The sequence below is a fragment of the Talpa occidentalis genome, unplaced genomic scaffold, assembly GCF_014898055.3.
Source record: "Talpa occidentalis isolate TD23 unplaced genomic scaffold, MPIMG_talOcc4v2.1 talOcc4.16, whole genome shotgun sequence".
NCBI lineage: Eukaryota > Metazoa > Chordata > Mammalia > Eulipotyphla > Talpidae > Talpa > Talpa occidentalis.
In genome coordinates this window covers 9,320,164-9,340,904 of record NW_023601653.1, presented here as the reverse complement: position 1 = coordinate 9,340,904, position 20,741 = coordinate 9,320,164, and the positions used below count along the sequence as shown (strand labels likewise).

At 44.8% G+C, this 20,741-nt stretch overlaps 1 protein-coding gene and 1 long non-coding RNA gene across 3 annotated transcripts in view; one reads left to right on the top strand and one right to left on the bottom strand.

Annotated features, from left to right (window-relative positions):
• Nucleotides 1-20,741, top strand: part of ABTB3 (ankyrin repeat and BTB domain containing 3) — a 239,971-nt gene that overhangs the window by 148,310 nt on the left and 70,920 nt on the right. Inside the window, exon 3 of the mRNA XM_054696080.1 lies at nucleotides 6,518-6,722. Coding sequence (XP_054552055.1) covers nucleotides 6,518-6,722 — 205 coding nt within the window. The remainder of the gene's footprint in view (nucleotides 1-6,517; nucleotides 6,723-20,741) is intronic.
• LOC119247330 (uncharacterized) lies at nucleotides 9,276-16,132 on the bottom strand. Of its 2 annotated transcripts, none has more exons than XR_008552140.1 (3): nucleotides 16,028-16,132; nucleotides 13,667-13,737; nucleotides 9,276-9,524 (listed from the first exon to the last, which is right to left on the bottom strand). It is a non-coding gene; the product is annotated as an uncharacterized LOC119247330 (long non-coding RNA). The 2 variants fall into 2 exon arrangements; XR_005125712.1 differs by lacking the exon at nucleotides 16,028-16,132 and adding an exon at nucleotides 14,002-14,063.

Here is a 20,741-nt window from a genome sequence, read left to right as displayed (position 1 = left end):
CATCACCTAAGCACCTTTATTTCTCTATCAGGGGGGTAAAATGTTTGTAAGGACAATTTGTTCTGTAAATTAAATGCTACTGTTGCTGTTGAGCATTGACTTTCGCAAATGAGTTGCCAGCACACCAGTGGGTACTGCTAATCACAAATGGCCATAGACATTCATTAATTCCGCCCCATAGAATGAGTGCCCGGAAGCACTTTGGTAAGTCCTGTCGGCCCCTGAAGCTAATGAAATAGCCTTCTTTTCTGATCTGTCTGTAATTTAGACTGGCTTGCACTGTGGTCTAAATCAATATAGCCTCACTCTCTCTGTGTACGTAGAGAGCTGTTCTTCATATTCAAAGGTTACTCTGCCAGTGTGGTTTCTAGACACCGCTGTTTTTCCAGCAGAAGTGGGATGGGAAGAATTTATGCCAGCTATCCATCCCTGCTCTTCTTGAATCAGAACTATGTGTGTCCAGGGTCAAAAGCAGAGCCCCTAACCATGGCCTTCTTCATCACCAATAATTATAATAGCAGCAGCTGAGGTTCCCGGGACTAGGGAACTATGAGACATCTACAAGCATTATTTCTAGTGTAAGCATTATCACCCACATAGATGTACAAATAGAGGAAGAGGAGGTTAAACAGCTAATCTAAGATGTGAGCTGAGGGGCTTGTGATTGACTCCTGGCTCCCCAAAGCCCACACTGGGCACCTCGGCACTAGACCATGTTTCCGAAGCGAGAGGCCCAGCAGATGTTTCTACACTTTGCAGATGGAACGGGAGTCCCTCTTGTACGATTAGGATGCCAGCCAGGTCTCTGTTCCTTCCAGCGCTGAGGACTAAATCGGAAATGAGAAAGATACCAAGTAACTGCGGACTCCATCAGGCACATAGATGGAGACCCGACCCCTGCAACCTCCGCCTTGCAAGCCGAGACTTCTCCCTCTAACCCCTACCTGCATCCTCGGGACGTCAGGTGAAAATCCAGAACTGCCTTGGTCAACCAGGATGTCCAAAGCTCTTGCCTTTGTCCAGCCTGTTATGACTTGGGCTAACAATACACCCTCTATTTTTGGAGTACCTACTAAGTACTTTAGTACTTTTGGAGTACCTGCCAAGTACTTTAAATACATTCGAGGCGTTCCCATTCCACAGATGAGATTTTTTTTCTTTCGGTATTCCTCAAACTCTTTTAACCATGGGTTCTTGGAATAGGTAAAAACCATCCTCCTTCTTAGTTATCATTTTGCTGTACATATTTCTTTTTTATGGGTTTTATGTTTTCATATTTGTTTGCTTCTGTTGGAGTTTTTTCCCCCACTACCACCCATGATAGACCTTAATCCTTGCTTCCTACCACCTCCCTCCTCACCTCAGAAAACTTACTCATTTATTAATGTCTACTAGTTTTTTTTTTAATTTTTTTATTTTTTTTTAATTTTATAGAGGTATATTTTATTTATTTATTATTTGTTTGTTTGTTTTTTGTTTATACAAGCACTGGGTACAGTCAGAAGCGCGGGAGGGTGAGAGAATTCACCAGAGCCAGAGCAGGGAGCAGAGCAGACAGAAGGACCGAAGTACACTGCTGAGGGCAGCAGTGGGTGGCAGGAGAGGTCTGCGCGCCATGTGGGACCCTCCTCTGGTGGCCGGGGAGCAGCCGGGGATCGAACCGGCGCCGCAGAGGCTGCGGGCAGCTTCGCAACCCAGGGCTCTACCGCTGCACCACCGGGGAGGCCCTTAATGTCTACTAGTTTTTGGAAATATTTTCTTTGTTGACTCATCTCTAATGCAAATGTCCAATTTTTTATTTTAAAATATTTTATTTTGTTTTTTTATTGACGTACCATTGGTTTACCCGGTTGTTTGTATTTTGGAAGTATAGGATCTCCACCTTCAGGTATAGTCACCTTACAGCACCCACCACCAAAGCACCCATAGTCCTCTACCACTGTCCATCATGCTCTCTCTCTCTCCACCCTCCTCTTCCCCCTCTAGAGAGCTCAGATCTATGGTCAGCTTTCAAGGGTTGTTTTAAAAGTTTGTCTTTGTCCGTAAGTGTTCAATAATTGTCTTGTCATTCTGACTGGCTCCACTACATATAATTTCCTTGAGCTTCCTATTTAGTTGTAAATGGCAACATTTCATTTTCCCTAGAGCTGAAGAGAGTCCTCCATTGTGTGGCTAGACCACATCTTCCTGATCCAACCCTTTATCGGTAGAAGGTGAGAGGAATTCTTAATGAAACTCATTCAACCAGTTAATATTCCACTGAATTGAACTTTGAACTCAGAGACCTAGACCTGAGCCTACATATATCTGAAATATTTGATAAGGCTACTATAAGGGCTCCCCAATTGTCACAAGCTGGGGATTCTTTAACTCTGAGCCATAGGACATTTGTAAGGAGATGCACCAACCATCATAGTTGACTTAGGTTCTGGCAGGTAGTCCAGATCTCCCTCCCTGAACCAGTGAGTAGGTCTGGGGAAAGTGGGCCCACCCAGTCTCCCCCACTGAGGCCGTGGGGGAGGCGGAGGCCCTGGCTTTCTCACTCTTGAGCCAAATCAGCTCTGCATTTGGGCCCAGCCAATCCCATATTTGTGTTCTTTAAGATTTTTGTCTCAGTTCTTCTACCCAGTGACCCAGCCTAGTTCCCATACCCTCAATTAAACCCCATTAGACAGTTGTTACATTTGTTTTCTGTTGTTTAAAAAAAAAAAAAAAGACTTTATCATGAAATACCTCTTCCTGTTATCTTTTAACACTAAAAATGGGAACATGTTATTCTCATTCAATGTGATAATCAAAATGGGGCTATTAATTTATAACTGTGCAGAAAAAGGATTTCTGGATTGTCTCTTCTCAGTGTCACCAGAAAAAAATCCTCTTGTTTCTTGTTTGAAATGCAGACAGAGCATCCTGCCACCCCCAGTCCTTAGGGTGCACCTGTGACCCTCTCAGTTAGCAAAGCAGCCTCTGGAACACCTTGGTATTCTAGAATAATCTATTCCTTCTACCACAGGGCCTTTGCACCTGCTGCTCCTTCTGTCTTAAAATTTCACCCCCGATATTTACAAGGGTCTTCCTTTACTTCATTCAGGCCTCTACTCAAAAGTTTCTTCCATTAACTCATAGTCACCCCCATTTACAGAGAGATTAAATAATTCATCTAAGGTGACCCAGCTGGTTAGTGACAGGCAGTCTGAGTCCTAACCACCACACTACACCAGCCTTCCAGGAATAGGGCCTTAAATGAGACATGGTCTCTGCCTTTGAGGCTTAGTAGGGAAAGTAGACATGACAACATAACTGTGAAACCTGACAAAATTAAGTAAATAATCTATTAGATTTTATTAGCAGGTGTTACAAGTATACACGGACAGCTTAGCACATCTAACTGGCATCTGTAGAGAGCAGCATCCTTGGTGGGCATAGAGCAGGGGTGGGGAGACAGTTCAGGAAGGTTCCATGGAAGAAGTGGCATTTGATCACAGCCTTGTAGGTATTCAGTGTTTGGGAAGAAGATGGAAAAGGCACTCCAATATGGGAAAACAAAAGCAGGGAACTGGAAGTGCAAGAGAGCAGGGTGATGCTCAGAGGAGACGGTTAGGACAATCAGGGCCACAGACTTTCCCGCATCTTGGGAATTGGAGGGCTGATCCAGGGACCAGAGAAATGAACCCACTCACCTTCTCTACTCTCTTTTAATTTTTATTGTTTTGAGCTTTTTTTATGGGAGCTTTCAAGAAAGAAGCTAGAAATCTGTGGATACCCCAACCTGCCCTAGATGGAAGGTGCAAGAAAGTAAAAACCACTTTGTTAAGCTTCTTATTCCAGTAATACCAAGTAGCAGATGCCATACTTCAAAATTGGGAGCTATAGAAAAGTTGGAAGGGAATGTCACCCGCAATTCCACTTAGCAGAGAAATCCTTGGTCAACATTTTAGTATTTTTTTTTTCATTCTGGTATTTACCCAGTGCATAGTCTTTTAATAACATAATCCTGATCACACTGTATGCAATTTTAAATTTAGCTTTTTTCCTACTTCCCATTTCAACAAGAGGATATTTTTTCATGTAAACACTTTTAATGATTGCATTCATTTATTATTTTAGCACATGGATGTACCAGAGTTTATTTATCCTTGCTCTTACTTGTAAACATTCTTTCTTTGTCAAATTTTGGACCCTGCAAATAAGATTTGGATGAAAATCCTTGTGCACGAATATTTGACTGCATTTTGGATTCTAACATTGGGAAGCTTCCCAGAAATGGAATTACTGAATTAAGGGTAAGGAGCCTTTGTGAACACCTTGGCTACATAATGCTGGATTGCCTGAAGACACATTTGGAACTGGCCATGGCCTTACTGGACAGACTGAATGGGAGGCTTAGCTCAGCACAGGGTGCAGAACAGGGGTATCAGTCAGATAGACCCAGGCTGGCATCTTGTCTCTGCCTCTTACCAACTTTCACTTTGAGCCCCAGTTTCCTTATCTGTAAAATAGGATCTCACAACCCTGGCATCATGGACATGTCAGGCTCAATTCGTGGTGGGGACTGTCCTGTGCATTGTAGGATGTTTAGCACCAACTCTAACCTCCACCCTGAAGATGCCAGTAGCAGCCCCCTGGATGTGGCAACACAAATGTCTCTAGACAGACATTGCCCAGTGTCTCCAGGAGGCATAGTCACCATGGTTGGGGATCACTGCTGTAAAATTGAAATAATATGACACACATCTAGTAGAACTGTGTGAAGATGAGAAGCAGCAGTGCAAGGGGCCTTGCCACATGCCTGGTGCAGTGCAGGTGCTCAGGAATGGCAGCTTTTCATAAGGTTCCTAGTGGTGGTGACAGGTTTCCCACAGCTGGTTGCTCCAGAACTCCCAGAAGACAAACTAGATCAGCCTGGAGGCCATTTCCTGCTCTGGAAGTTTGAGTCTGGTTCTTGGCCAGGCACAAAGCAGTGTCCTGTCCTCTCCCTCCAGGGGCACAGCCTGTTGAGAAACAGGGTCACTCCTCAGGGCTTTGCTGCAGAAGCCTCTCCCTCCATTCGGTCCTGATGCCTGAATGCAGCTTTCCTCCTGGAGGACAGCGAGGTTAGACATGGGTCAATGATGGGAAGCCCACGTCCTTCCAGCTGCAGTTCCCTGGGGAGGGAGGTTGCCCCTCTCTCTCCCCACCAGCACTGCTTCTCAGACCCTGCCTTCAGTGCAAACTCACTGGAAATCCAAACCCTCTGAAAAGCTCACCCAACAATTTTTGAGAATCCCCAGAGGGCATCTCACGGGTAGATAACCCTTCTTCCTGCCCTGCTGCTGAGTCCTTGACCTGAGTCCAAAGGCACAATTCCTTCCTCAAGGCCTTCAACTGATTAGATGTGGCTCACCCACCTTAGGGAAGGAGGTAACCTGCCTTACTCAAAATCTACTAATTTAAATGTCAGTCACATCTAAAAAAAAAAAAAAAAAAAAAACCTTCACAACAACATCTAGTGTTTGACCCAGGAACTAAGCACCAAAGTCTAGCTCCACAAAAAATTAACCATTGCAGATTACTTAGGTGAGTGTCCCCCAAAGTGTGCAACATACCCCACTGTACAGGTAATGATTTTAGGGGGGATGGAGCAGTGCCTTAAATAAATAACATTGGCATTGGAGTGATTCTTTTAAATTCTAATTGCTTTGAAAAGAAAGGCTCCATTTGATATGAGTCCCTAACACTTCTCTAACACTTGTCAAAATAAAGTAGGACCAAATTCAGCCATAAATTAATTACACGGTTTGTTTTCATCAAATTAACTTTTACAATGACCTTCTGTTTATGGCAAGTGATTCCAATTTTCCATTTATGGTAGTGACATAACATTTCCTTTTTCAATGTATGTGTTTTTTAAAGAATGAATAACAGGCAATTCTAGCCCAGCGCTCTCAATGCTATGATTAGAAAAGGGCAGCGTGACAGCACGAGGGGTGATGGGGGAAATTCTGGTATGGTTTTCTGGAAAAATTAATACAGAAGCTGATATCTGAATGATCAATAGGAATTAGCCTGGAGAAAAGAAGAGAAAGAAAGTTCTGGATAAAGATAATTGCATATGCACCGGGGTCAGAGGCAAGAGACAGTAAATATACTCCGTTCTGGTGACTGCAATTGAGACAGTATTGGCTGCAGCGAGGGCGTGTCTGCAGCGAGGGTGGTGGAAAGCAGACCCCCCCCCCACTACCACCAGGGTTTCCTGTGCCTTGTTAGGAGCTATAGGTTCCAGAAGAGCAGCACTGGAATTATACTAGTAGCCCTCTCTGCTCAAAACAGCACAGATCTGGTAAGCCCTTGACAGTTGCATGGTGCATAAACAAGAAGCTTTCCTGTCTGCTTGAGGGGAGACCTGGAGGTCCCCAGGAACCTCCCCAGTTAAATGAGGACTATAATCTGTAGGACTATAATCTGTAGGATTCTTGCAGCTCATCCACTTTGAATTCCTGGCTACTTGAAGGATCTAATATCTTACTCTTGTCCACAGGTGACCTGGTGTCCCGAGCCATGCATCACCTGCAGCCCCTCAATGCCAAGCACCACGGCAATGGCACCCCCCTGCACAACAAGCAGGGGGCGCTCTACTGGGAGCCTGAGGCCCTGTACACCCTTTGCTATTTCATGCACTGCCCGCAAATGGAGTGGGAAAATCCCAACGTGGAGCCTTCCAAAGTCAACCTCCAAGTGGAAAGGTAAGTGAGACCTGCTTTCGCCTTGGATGGCCTAAGACTAGTTCCATGGGTGGGAACAGGGTGTCTCCAGGCTGGCATGGGAGTGGGGGAGGTGGGGGATGCAGGGCGTCAGAGCTGCCCCAGTCCTTAGAAATTTGTTGGAGGCCTCCAGATGGAACCTCATGTCCCGAGGCCGTAGCTGAGAACCTGGTGGGGTCTTTGAAATAACTGGGGTCAGAAGAGTGGGTTTGCAGGGTCTGAAAGAGGATGTCGGCAGCTCTGGGTGGCTCCCTTGTGAGGGCAGCTGTGGGGGAAGCCAACCTTTTGGGCGGGGTGTGTCTTGTCTTCATTTCTTCCTGGCTGCCCTGGGGACTCCTGCGGGAACCATAAACAACTGCTCAGGTGGAGTAAGCCTCTGAGGTGGGCAGTGGGTGTGGGCAGGAGACCAGCTCCTGGGGGAAAGGGAGTGGGGCCGGAATCCTCAGGAGAAAGGAAGGAACAGGAGCAGGAGAGAAGGAAGAGAGAGCTTGCTAGGAGAGGAAGCGCCCTCTGACCTGGTTTCTGCTGCAGTTATAACATTACTCTGTGCCTCGGCTTCCCCAGCTGTAAACCTACTGCTGAACTAAGCGGTTCCCTTCTAAGTTGAACTAAGCAGAAAACCCCAGCTTCTCTGAGGATGATGTCCCTCTGGATAATTTCCTTCCCTGGAGGTAGGGTCTCAGAAAGCTTCAGGAGAGGAGCCTATCTGGGGCACTGCCCCCCACTTCCTCCAGCACCAGGTTCCCAGAGCTCAGCACTCCACAGGGTCTCCCCATTAGGTCCCTCGCTACCCTTCTGCCCCCCCACCCAGGCCTTCATACCCAACTGTTGTTGTGATCCTGATTTACCTAAAGAGCAGTTAAGACCCACAGGGCTCTGTGACCCCGACTTCCAGGTTCAAATCCAGTCTCTTCCAATTAAAAATGAGGGGCCTTGGGAAAGTGCATTGACTCTTATGCCTCAGTTTCTTCATCTGCAAAATAAGGCAAGTAAGAGTAATTCCTCCAGAGGACAGTTTGAAGACTGAATGAATTGAACAGCCCCAGCACACGTGCTTGATAAATATGCTTTTATTATTGTTTGGGTATTTGCATGGGACCGAACTACCCTTTTTGGAGCCCAGTGCTGTTTTCTCTTCTTGTTAAATATTCCAAGTGGTTTTGAAATGTTCTATGACTGCTCTGTTTCTGCCCAGAAGCACTGGGGCTTTGTTGGACTCCTTTACAAAACCATGTCTCGACTTTGGGTTAAGGAAGAGACTGGAGCATGGGAGAGACGGAAGTTGCCTCTATTTTTTTTCGATCAAGTCTGGCGTTGATGTAATCGGGGAATTACTCAGGTCTCTACTACCCAGGCCAAACCAATGGGTACATTTTGGCGTGCCAAGCATGCTCAAAATGAAGACGTGGCAAAATATGCGTCCCTGGGCAAAAAATAACCTCAGCCAGATACATCAAAACTTAGCTTTCTCTGAGAGTGACTCTGGAGATTTAAGAGAATGAAGCCATTGGCCTCAGGCTGAGGGGTGTCTGGTTCTTCTGCTCCCCCCCCCCCCACATGACAATGTGAACAAGTCAGTTTCTCTGAGTCATCTCCTTGCCTGGTCTTCCTTTCCCATCTCTATGCAGATGGATACCGCCCCACCCCTCACCCCACCCATTTCCAGCTAGATGTTGCCTTCTCTGAGTTCCAGAACCTTCTTCTCACATTCAGCCTTCCGGTTTCCACTGTCAAGTCTCACACTCTTTTCTGAGACTGACTCTTGTGCTCATAGCACCTTAGTCTTTTCTGCCTAACACTTGCAGCTATTTATAATTGTGGGTGCATTTCTGTGTTTACAGACTGTAAATTTCACGATGGCCAAGAAGACATCTGTTTAGGTTTTCATGCCACACCTAGTGCTAATCTCAATAACTGGAGCAGGGTGAGAAGTCAACAAATATTTGTAGAGTGGAAGAATGAACAAATCCATTGAGCCAGTCAGTTAAGGAACAATTCTCTCTGGGGTGGTCAACACTACCTCAAAACTAAAACCATCCTTTTTCCTCCCAGTCTCTAAGAATGGTGTCACTATCAACCTGGTCACCCCAGTCAAAAAACTGGCTCCCTCCAGCAGCCACCTCGTCAATGGTCTTATTGACGCTATTTCTGTGACATCTCTCATTTCTCTATTCATTTCTCTCCACATAGTTGCTACCACTACTTTCTTCCACTACTGCGTAGATTTCTAAATGGTCTCCCTGGGCCTCCCTGGTGGTGCAGGGGTTAAAGTCTCAGCGCTATCAAGGTATCTCCAGTCACTGTGTCATGAGTGGCATGAGTTCGATCCCCGGCTAGGAAGCTGACCCACACAGTGCAGCAGACCTCTCCTGTCTCACCCCCTCAGCAGTGTATTTCAGTAGCACATCTGCCTGTTCTGCTCTCTGCTCTGTCTCTGGTGAATTCTCTCATCCCCCGCACCCCACACCTCTGGCTTACACCTCAGTTCTTACATGCATAAATAAATAAATAAATTTTTAAATGGTCTCCCTGGATATGAAACTTAATATCCTCTGACAAGCTCCATACTCCTCATGGTCACCAGATTGAAACTTCTAAAATATCAGTCTCATCACATGTTATATTCCTTGCTCCCGCTCAACACAGTTGCTTGACCCTCTGTTACATCTTCTATTGTACGGTTTCCATCTTCCCTTCTGGAATCTATTTCAGGATTCACATGGAATTGGAGTGACTGTACATCTAGGGAAACCATCTAGCATTCCAGATTTTAAGAGGCAAGAGCTGTAAGGAAGAGCAAAAAGAAAATGTCCCAAAATTTGTTGGCATCATTTGCCTTCTTCTTTCTACTCCTCCTTGGTTGAATTTTCAGGAATCAGCACTAAACACAAAGTAGACCTTGTCATTTTTTACTTCTGTTTGGTCCTCAGGAAAGAATATGGATTTGGGAGTCAGCTTGACCTTTGATTTGGGTCCCACTTCTATTTCTGTATGCCTGAGACCTTCAGCAAGTCATTTCACCTTTTTGAACCTCTTCTCCTCGACTGCACAATGAAAACAAGACCAGACTTGTGGGGGGTTGTGTGAGCAATGAATTAATATTGGAGTTAAAACATCCAGTGCCAACTTGGCACAAAGGGAGCTTCTACCCTCTACCCCCAAAAGTAGCTTATCTTTGGAGGGTGACTCTAAAATACTATTTTCATCACCCCTACAGAAACCTGTGTGTGATTCCTTCTAAATAGAAAGCTACTTCTCCCTATTCCCTGATGGAACAGACACTGGTTGTCTAGCATCTGAAAAGACACATGGGAAGGCTTCAGAGGAGAGAGGGACTCTGTTTCAGTCAAGTGTTTACAACCCCATACCAAAACCTCCAAACAAGAAATTTCTAGTGGGACATAGGAGTCTAAATTGGAGATGTCTCTCTCTCTCTCTATCTTCTCCTATCTTCCCCCATCTCCAAATCAGACAACACTTCCTTGAATCTTCAGCTCTATTCTGGCAAAGTCATGTAGGACCATGGTGCTTATATGGTTTCCCACTTGACTAAGCTCATCAAGGATAGGGGTGGAATATTATTTGCTTTAGTCTGTACCCAGCAGAAAGCCTGGGAAATAGTTGTCAACTGAAATATAGAGTGTTTCATATCAAAAGAGACTTTCTTGGCTGACGTGCTTGGAAGCAAGCCTGCATGCACCATATTACTCTTTTATGTGGGCACAACTTTAGAGTTGCTACGTTTGTTTTGGACAGTTTCATTTTTCATTGTGGGATTTGGGAGAAGCTCAGTGCCAGTGTGGAATTTCTATAGTTTAAGTTTTCCCAGAACTTTGGGGAGAATTTTTTGTGCTTCTGAAATCTTTCATGTACCTTTAGATTTTTATTTTTTAAAAACTCAGATAAATTGAATAAGATTAATGATTATTTACCAATGTTCATTTTCCAAATGGTAATGATAAGTGTAAACACTTTTATGTAGATAGAAGGAATTATATGAGGCAGCTCTTTTAAAATGAAATCATCTTAAGTCTATAACAACATTTTCCTCCCCTATATCATTACTGGAACTATCAGTGATTCTAGATGTGTTTGGCCATAGATGATTTCAGTAATTTATTACCATCCAGTGAAAAAATAGTTGGATAAATAGGAGTATTTTGTTGCCTGAGGTAGATGTGAAGGTCAGAGAGTAGCAGTGATTGGCTTCACCCAGAAGACTAGACAATTAGATAGCCTACTCTCCCCCAGTCTTACTGAGAAAAACAGAATTTATATGTAGGTAGTGGCATCTCTAGTCCTTTGTGCAAGCAGAGCTGTACAAATAGATGTAACAGACTATCAGGGGAATCTAAATCACAAACAATAAGGTCCAATTATCAATTGCCAACTGTTTGAGGAAAACTAATGGGAAAAACAAAACAATCTTAAGAATGAAAGAATTTACACTTGAAGAAACAGAGTTAATAATGCAGACTTAGCAAACATGCAAAATTTCCAGCATGTTAGTTCTTACTCCTCCTTATCTTCCCATTTGAGTGGAGGAATCTTTGATATAGTCAGCACTACTAGGAGTAATCTTAGTTGCAAAATTTGAAACTATTAAGGACTACTTACAGTAGAGAGAAAAATTCTGGGAGACCCAGTTGAGGCAGAGTGTTATCAAATGGGGATTTGGCCCTGAGTTATTATTTAAGTCTGTTCCCCATAGAAAATTGATAAAAATTGCAGTATAAACTGTGTTACTAAACAACATTGTTTATGGTAAAAAAAAAATAAATAACCCTAGATTGCTAGATTCCTTCTGGCCTGGTAGTACCATAAATACTTCATAAAGATCCAGAGTTTTGGGTTTCCCTATATTCATTGACTCTTGTAATGGACCATGTCCCAAACAGGACATGGAAGCTATACTTGGAACAGGACTTGGAAGCTGTATCTATGGAGTTGTTATAAGAGATATTGAGGTTCATAAACCAGCAGGTTCCTACAACCATCCAAGGGTGTCTTCACCTAAGTGTTATCTGGGCAGTAGACAGCACTGGTGATTCTGAGGAAGCAGGTGAAGAGACCAGCCCCATGTCTGTCACCTGAGCTCTCCCTCCACAGAGGCACAAGGATTCCTAAAGGAGCATAATGAGCACTTGATGAACACCTACTGTGTGCCGTGTACTGAGTGAAGACTTACCGAGTTTAGTTTAATTCTTAACATCAACCGTGTGAGGTAGGAATGCCTTCATCTACAGATGAGATGATTCAATTAAGTCTTTAATTGCTACTCAGTAGGAAAATACTATTTAGAAGCTTTTAAGGTAGTGCTAAGACCGTCATAGTACATTAATTATATCTCTAGGTATTTTTCACTCCAGAGCCAAATGCCTGAGTTAATATCTTGGTTCTAACATTTATTAGCTGTGTGGCCTTCAATGGGTTACTTAACCATACTGAACCCCCAATTCCTTATTTATAAAAATGGGAGATAATCATGGACTCATGTCAGAGGCCATTATGATGCTTGTGTGTGTGTGTGTGTGTATAATGTGTGTGTGTAGTATGATATATATATATATATATCAGTATTGATAGATGTGTATATATATATATCAATCTATACATACACAGCACTTAAGACCTAGCACACATTAGACTCTTTATAGACGACGTCCATTATCATTCTCACTGTCATGGTGCTTATTACCTGAATGTATTGTACCTCTCCATGCATTGGAACCACCGAAGATCTTACTAAAATGTAGATTCTATTCATCAGGTCTGGGGTGGGAACTGAGAGTCTTCATTTCTAACAAGCTCCCAGGTGAGGCTGATGCTGCAGGTCCTGGGACCACACCGTGAATAACTACATATTGTAGATTAGTAGGTTTGTAATTTATTTATAAATAAATTACAAATTAATTTGTAATTTATTTCCCCAACCTACTCTAACTCACATTTTTAAGTCACATATATGCAAGAAATAAGTTCTGCATGAGGATTATTGTCTCTCTGGGAAAGCTCAGCACATAAGAGGTGCCCGATAAATGCTCCCTCAGCTTGGGGGGTTGCCTTGAGCCTTGCAGGGTCTGTACACCCCTTGCCTCATGACAGGTGAACCTCTCTGCAAAAGGAATGTATTCTGGGGTCAGCTGCGGCCATCAGGCAGGACTCTCAGACTTTGGAGCAGTAGCGGCCAAGGGAAGATGCTGGGCATTCAAATATATGGTCATCTGCAGCCTAACGAGGTGGCCAGCTCCTGCAGCATGGCTCAGGGATAGCAAATTAGTGACAAGGGTGCCAGAGAAAGGTGAGGCCAGATTTGACAGGTGTCTGCCGGGGAAAGGCATGAGGGCATATGGGAAACCTCACCAGCTGTTAAACACCTCCAGCCTCCAGGGCTTGTCAAATAGCTTGGTGTCACCCAGGAGTTTTTTCCCAGCCAAGGGGGAGAGATTGCTCTTGACCACAGGTGACAAGCTGAGGGGTTCAAGTTGAAGGGCAGCTCTCTCTCCCAACAGGCAGAGTTAAACTGCTCAAATGGGGCCTCCCTTGAGCACAGCACTGTGAAGCTGTCTGCAGCCTCTGCGGTACGGGTTCAATCCCAGCCAGTCGGTGAGATACCCACATGGTGAGGCAGACCTCTTCTGCCTCACCCGCTGCTCCCCTCAGCAGTGTATTTCAGTCTGTCTTCCTGTTCTGTTCCCTGCTCTGTCTCTGGTGAATCCTCTCACCCTCCCTTGCATCTGGCCTGTACCCTGGATCTTGTATAAATAAATGTCTTTAAAAATAAAAAACCGCTCAAAGGCATATACTGCACTTGCTCATTTCAAAACCCAGGTCTTTTCTGAGCCTCAGTTAACTGGCTGCTCTAGCAGTTTGCCTTGCTTTAACACCAGCTTTTGATGTTATGGGAAAAGGAAAGAAAACCTTACCTTTGTGACGCAAACACGAAGGAAATAGCTCTGCACTGTCTGAAGCGGTAACCACAAGCCACGTGAAGCTGCTTCAATTTAAAAGAATTAAAATTAAATAAAACTAAAGCTTCCATTCCTCACCACCACTAGTGTCATTCCAAAGGCTCCATAGCTACATGTGGCTAATGATGCCTGTTTGGGACAACGCAAATAAAGGACACTTGCATCATTACAGAAACTTCCTTTGAGTTCAATGCAGGTGGCATCCCCCTTTTAGCAAAATTGCCCATGAAATGTAGCACTGCCAGGGGGACAAGGTAAAGAGTAACTGTAGAGACCAGGGAAATGCTCACCTGCCAGAGTGTATTTCATGTTCCTGTGTTTTGATCACCTGACAGCTGAGTTCTTTGAAGCAATCATCTTCACCAGCACCGAGATTGTTGTTATGACATAGTAGGCTCTTTTCTAAGTGCATCAGCTCGTTGCGTCCTTGCAAAGTTTTTTTTTTAAGATTTATTTTACCCATTTGTGCATACAAGAACTGGGGGTAGGCCAGAGGTGCAAGGAGTAAGAGGATTCACCAGAGACAGTGGAGAGCAGAACAGGCAGATCTACTGAAATACACTGCTGAGGGGAGCAACGGGCAAGACAGGAGAGATCTGCTACACCATGCGGGTCAGCTCCTTGGCCGGGGATTGAACTCATGCTGCAGTGGCTGGCGATAGCTTGATAGCTCTGAGACTTCATCCCCTGTGCCACCCAGGAGGCCCCACACAGGGATCTTATGGGTGTATTAGCACCATCTTCCACTATTGCTGCTTCTATCTTCTGATGAGCAACTTCAGGCTCAGAGAGATTGTGTAGCTTGTCCAGGTAACACAGCAAGGCAAAGGCAGGAGTCCAGGTCCCCCATTCTCTACCTTGTACCATGTCCTGGGGATAGGGATGATGCCTAGCATGAGGGAGAGGACACAGGATTCCAGGTTAAAGGCCTGGAAATCTCCACCCAGGAACATTCTTGCTTTAAAATTCTCCTTCCACCTCTTTTTCCTTCTAGTATTTCCTTTGAATGGGGCTTCTATAAATATTACTAATATAAATGGGATCATCATCATCCAGTCACTTCATCTGATTAGACAACAGTTAAAAACCTTTAAGAGACCTATTTACCCCCCAAGGACAGATTGCCGTGGTGACAACATACACCCTGCTGCTGGAATCTTCACCTCAGTGCTACTTGAGCTGTTTGTTTTATTTTTAAAACGTTTTGGTTATTTATTTTATTTTGAACTTTCTGTTAGCTGTTGATTCTTTATTCATTTACTTGGTGAACAAGCACTGAGTGTCCGTTCTAAGCATGATGATCAAAAGAGTTAGGGATTCTCGAATTCCTGTCTGTGCCCGGCACCGTTATCAGTATTTCACATGAACTCACTTATGGATCCCTCATGATAATCTCAGGAGGCAGGCATAGTCCTGACACCCCCATATTATAGATAGGGACAGTGAGGCAGCAGTGAGGATAAGTAACCTGCCCAAGGTCGCAGGTATCAGAAGTGGTCCTGTGTTGGGGTGGTGAGGTGGCAGGGCAGGGAACCCCATAGCTCCCAAGCTGTGTAGCTCATTGACATCAAGGAAAGAAAGTGCAAAATGTCTGATAGGGGTGCAGATAAACTGCCAGAGGGGATCAGGGTAGGGTTTTGTGTCAGACTTTGGAAGATGGAGAAGGTGGGGCATTCCAGATGGAAGGAACTGCTGGTGAAATCTCCAAGGGCAGATATCTCAAGATACATGGGGAGCCAGACCCTGTCCACCAGCTGAGTTGGACTAGAGTGAGGCCAGGCTTACCTTCAACTGGTTGGCAGAGGTGCAGTTATTTAAAAGCTGAAACGCTTCTCTCTAGGTTGGTAAAGAGCCACTGCCTCCACTCTCCACTCTATGTCCCTGCTTTCCAGCAATTGCTCTAGGTATCTGACCCCACAGGAGACTGTCTACATCAAGATTATGGGCCTTGAAGATGCCAGGGCCTAACCAGTATTTACAATACCATCGCTGAGTTGGAAATGTGGGAGAAAATGCTGTCCAACAGGTGCTGTTGGTGGGGGTAGGATTGAAGTTTCAGATATAGGGATAGGTATAATCAAAATTCAGATCCCCAATTGTCCTTCAAGACTCAGCTGCATCCTCATCTCTGCTGTGAGGTCTTTGCTGCCTCAGCCTTGCCCCCAGCAGGAGAGGCCTCCTCCCTTCTCCATGGGGCCCTCTGCGAATAATTACAACAACCCTTGAATGCCAACATGCCCCAGGCCCTGTGACGGGTACTTCCCCAGATTGCCCCATGTAAGCTCAAAATCACCTTCTGAGAAACTGTCATTCTACCTGTTTTGCAGAACAGGAGCGTGAGACTTAGAGGACTTGCTCAGGGCCACAGAGTTAAGCTAGTGAATGACTGGGCCCAAGCGCTGTGATTCCACAGCCTGCATCCTCTTGACAGCCCCCTGTGGGGCCCCAGTCGCTGCTATGATGTCATTTGCTTCTTTGTCTGTCTCTGGGGCCAGACTTTGAGCTTTGATCATTTCTTTCGCTCTCTGGCCGCCAGCCAGGACCTGGCAGCGTGGATGACAGCAGGGAGGTTGGAGTAAGGACCAGTGAGAAGGTTCCTGCAGGAACCCCAGAGAGAGAGAGAACAGGCCCAAGGTTTGATCAAGTGCCGTTCTCTCTTTCCCTCAGAGACAGATGTCACCAGCTGGCTTGGTCCCTTTGCCTGATGTTTCATAGGGAAGTTACATTCAGCTGCTTGGATTTTTTGGTTCTTTTTCATTCGCCTGAAACTGGCAGCCCTTTGCATGCCCTGTATCTGGGGCCTCGGGCACTGTGTATGAATGCTCTGAACATTCATTTTCTGAAAAGAACATTAGTGAAAATTAGCCCTTGAAGCTACCCAGTGCAAACTGAGGGCTGGCCCAGCCTGGGACCACTGTCAGAGCCCAGCCTGCTTTCAAACCATTGTCTCCTGTGCCAAGTTTCTGCTTTTATTTTTTTTAATCATTTCGGAAATAGTGATATTGACCGCTGCTGGCACATGGCTGGGTTTCACATGTTATGAGAAGTATCCCAGGCAGCAGATCTGGGCCCTGGCCCAGGACACACAGCACCTGAGTTTATTTTATATTCTTCAATATCTGACTTCCTAGAGAAAGCCTCTGCATGTCTACAGCTTGCCCAGACCACAGCTCCCTCCCTTTTTACTGATTTTATCACATTCTCCTTCCGTTCTGCTCTCCTCCTGGACTGCATGTTTTTGCAACTACAGTAAAAGGTGCTATAAATTCAAATTTTTATATTATCATAGTTTTTTTTACTCAAAAACCCTACATGCTCTTTTTTAAATTCTGGCAAATGCAGAAAAATATAAGAAAATTAAAATTATCTACAATTGTGCCCTTGAGAAGTACCAAAAGGATTATTTAGTGTATTTTCTAGCCTTCATTTATTACAAAGAATGAGATTTTTAAAAAATCCTGGTACTGTGTATATATAATTTTATAGCTTTTTTAATTTCACTTAATAGTATGCCATAGCATTTTCTCGGTCCTGCAACAGAACATACATAAACATCATTTTTAATGACTGCAAAATATTCCATCTTATGAATGCACCATCATTTGCCTAACAGTTCCCAGGTTGTTGGTCTTTTGGGTTGTTTCCAACTTGTGATTGTTCTCATAAAACTACCCAGAGAAGCATGACAAAAACATCAAAAAGACTATCTGCTTGGAGGAGAGCAACTGGGGGTTCATTCATGATGCTCCTGATGGTCTGTGTGATGGAGAAATTGCAGAAGGCAGGGAGCAAAAGGCAGGCAAGCCCACCCTGCCCAACCTGTGCCGGTCCCCCCAGGACTGGCACCCAGCTGGCCTGCAAGACCTCTGGCCACTGTCATGACCAAAATCTCTCTAGTGAGCAGTTGCTAGTTTCCAGGGTCCACCCCCCACCACACCCCCACAAGCAGTCACCCCAGATTTTGGAGGTGAGACCAGCCAGGGTTGCTTTTCACAGTTTACAAGACTGACTCCAGAGAAGGCGTGATTTTTGTCCAAAATTGTGCCATGAGCAGCCAAATTGAAACCAGAAGTCTGCTCTCCAGGTCCCTGGAAATCTCCCCCCTCCTTCCTATGCTGCTTCTACGTGGAGAGGAGCCTTCCAGCACCATCAAGAAATGGGTGTTGAGCTGTCTGGTGTAGAGGTTCATTGGATCTGTGCTTGGCCACGTCTGTAGATCGAGTCGCCACAATCCCAGGAGTTGCTTGCTTGCTTGGCTATTGTGTGTGCCATCCAAATTCCAGAATGTGTTGTTTGGCATATATAATTGCCATGAAGCTTCCTTGGGTCTCTCAAATCTATATGAGGAATTCTGTCAAGATTCAAATAGTCGGTGTAGGCCTATTCAAGAATTGAGGCTCAATTGCTGGTAAAGGTGGTGGATATTTCCCCAAGCTTCTGTTTCCCCTCAATAGTTCAAATTCCAAGGCTGTTGCAAGCCCCTCTAGCAACCTTTAGGCTCCTGTTCTCTGCTAGTTACTATACAGAATCGCCCTCACACAGCCACTCCCTATGGTAGCAGCAGCAGGGTGTGGAAAGAATATTCTGCAAATGAAAAAGGAAACCTGTTAAATAGGCAGAACCAAGAACCAGCTTGTTGATAACACTGCAGTCTCCCTTGCCTCCAAATCTTTCCCTAGAGGCACTGTCTCCTCAGACCCCCGAGCACCTTATAGGAGCATCTCATGGGGACTTTTCATGGCCAGCCTTGCATGGTGCTTATCTGTACTTCCTTCATAATGGCCGCTTAATGCTCACTCTGACAGTCACAAGTCAGGGTTGAACAAGTGTCCAAGGATAATTAAGGACAAACAGATTTATTGCAACTGGGGCTGCCCACACAAGAATCGGGGGCATATGGCCACACTACATGCCCTGGCTCAACTGAATATCAGGGTCCAGGTTTTAAATCCTTGTGCCCTCCACAAAACTCAGCACCAACCCCCAGCTCCAAGGAGTCAGTGAGCAGGGAACAAGTTAGGGGATTGGCCTGTCCTATAAATGATCCCCTACACATGCACCTGCTCTCTCCCTGGCTCATCTTCTGCATTGACTCCCACCAGCTGCTCCAGTCCACGTAGTCCCCCAAATTGTTCTGCATTTCCTCATCTGAATTCCCTCCTGGATTCTTTTTCTGAGCCCTCCTCTCTCCCCTTTCCAGGTTCAAAGTGGTATTTCCCAACACATTCCCATGCCCTGTGACTCCGGCTGATTTTGATTCATTCTCCTTTTAGACTTTGGCATTCCTCTAACACACGGCTTTTCAGATCGCTTCCTTTCTTGTATATTTCACATCAGAGCTGAAGTCTGTCGGAGGCTGGGACCTTTCCAGTATCGCCAAATGTACAAGTTGGTACATAATAAGCATTATTCATTCATCCACTCAACAAATATTTATAGGCATCTATCAATACCATATGCCAGGCAAAATACCTGGCATCATGGAACTTATATTCCACTAGAGGAGACAGATAGGTAACAAATGCATAAATAGTAAAATATCAGATGCAGACAAGAAAAATAAAAACAGGTACTCAAACCAGGTGTAAGTGGCCACAGGTGCTGTGGTAGCAAGTGTCTTCAGGGAAGGTTTCTCTAAGGAGGTAGCATCTGTGTGCGAGGATCTAAAGGAAATCAGGCAGTAAGCTTGTACCTGAGAAAAGATCCTGCCAGGCAGGTAGAAGAGCAAGTGCAAAGGTCCTGGAACAGGAGTATTTTTGGCACATGCGTGGAACAGCAAGGAGACCAGTGAGGCCAGACCAGGATGAGTGCGCAGGGAGAATGATGGGAAATGTCTGGAGTGAGCAGGGTCAGATGTTGCAGAGCCTGTGAGGTGTGCAGAGAGGTTTGGTTCCTCTTCCATATGCGATAAGAAACCCAGTCAGTGTTTGTTAAATTGAATTATTTGAGTTGAGTTGAATTGAACTGACCTAAATAGGGTTTTATCAAACTGAACTGAATTGGGTCTCAACTTAGTGATATTGCATACAACTTTTGAACCTTGCAGTCTCCCAGTCTGCCTTTATTAACTGCAAATGGAAAAGCACTATGAACAGCCTCATTTAGCAATTTAAAACCTGTACATGTGTGTGTTTGCTGTTGTGGAACTGATGCAGATTTGCAGGTTGTTCGAAAAGCCTTTTTGCCAGTGACACTTCGCCAGTCCCTCACACACACATACAGGTTTCATTGCCATGGGCATATTGGATACCAGGAATATCTAAACTCCAGAGGAACAGGATCCTAAGGCAGGCCATTGTCTCTCTTTCATTTCTGACTTTCCCAGGATCTGAAGGCTTTGAAGGTCACTGGGATTTATTCTGGGCCCTTGGCCTGAGTCCTGGAAGTGACTTTTAACATAGTTTTTACCCAAGCCTGATTCTCATTGAGTCTTAATTATGTGGAATTCCTACCCTTCGTACAACTAAAAATAAACCACATTCAGCTATTTTTGTCATCTTACTTAGTCTCTGTCAAACCAGGCCAGTGATCCATCACTGGCTCGCAGAATAAAATAGAAAACCCACCAGAATTTAGGCGAGGCACATTCACAGGATTCAGTCTCTTCCTTGAGTCACTTAACGTTTTTTCATTCACTCAGAAAGTGTTGATTGAGGACCTAAGTCCCATAAGCCCCATACTAAGTGCTGGAGTTACAGCAGAGCGCAGGGTAAGTTCCTGCCTATGTGAAGCCAACAGTCATTTATGAACTGATCCTAACCCATGTGGTCATGCTTTCATGTGTCCACTCCAGCCTGTCCAGCACCATTGTGCTCCAGCCATACCCAGGAACACATGTGTTTGGAGAGGAGGGGACAAAACAAACCAGAATATTAAAATCAAACATTATCTTGAGGAGCAGCAAGTGCTGTATGTGCAAGTTTGGGGATACAAAGATGAGAATTCATGTCTCCATAGTTCTTGGGTAATGATCAGACATGCATTGTGACAATAATAGGGTAATTATGGTATTCGGGAATTATGTAAACAA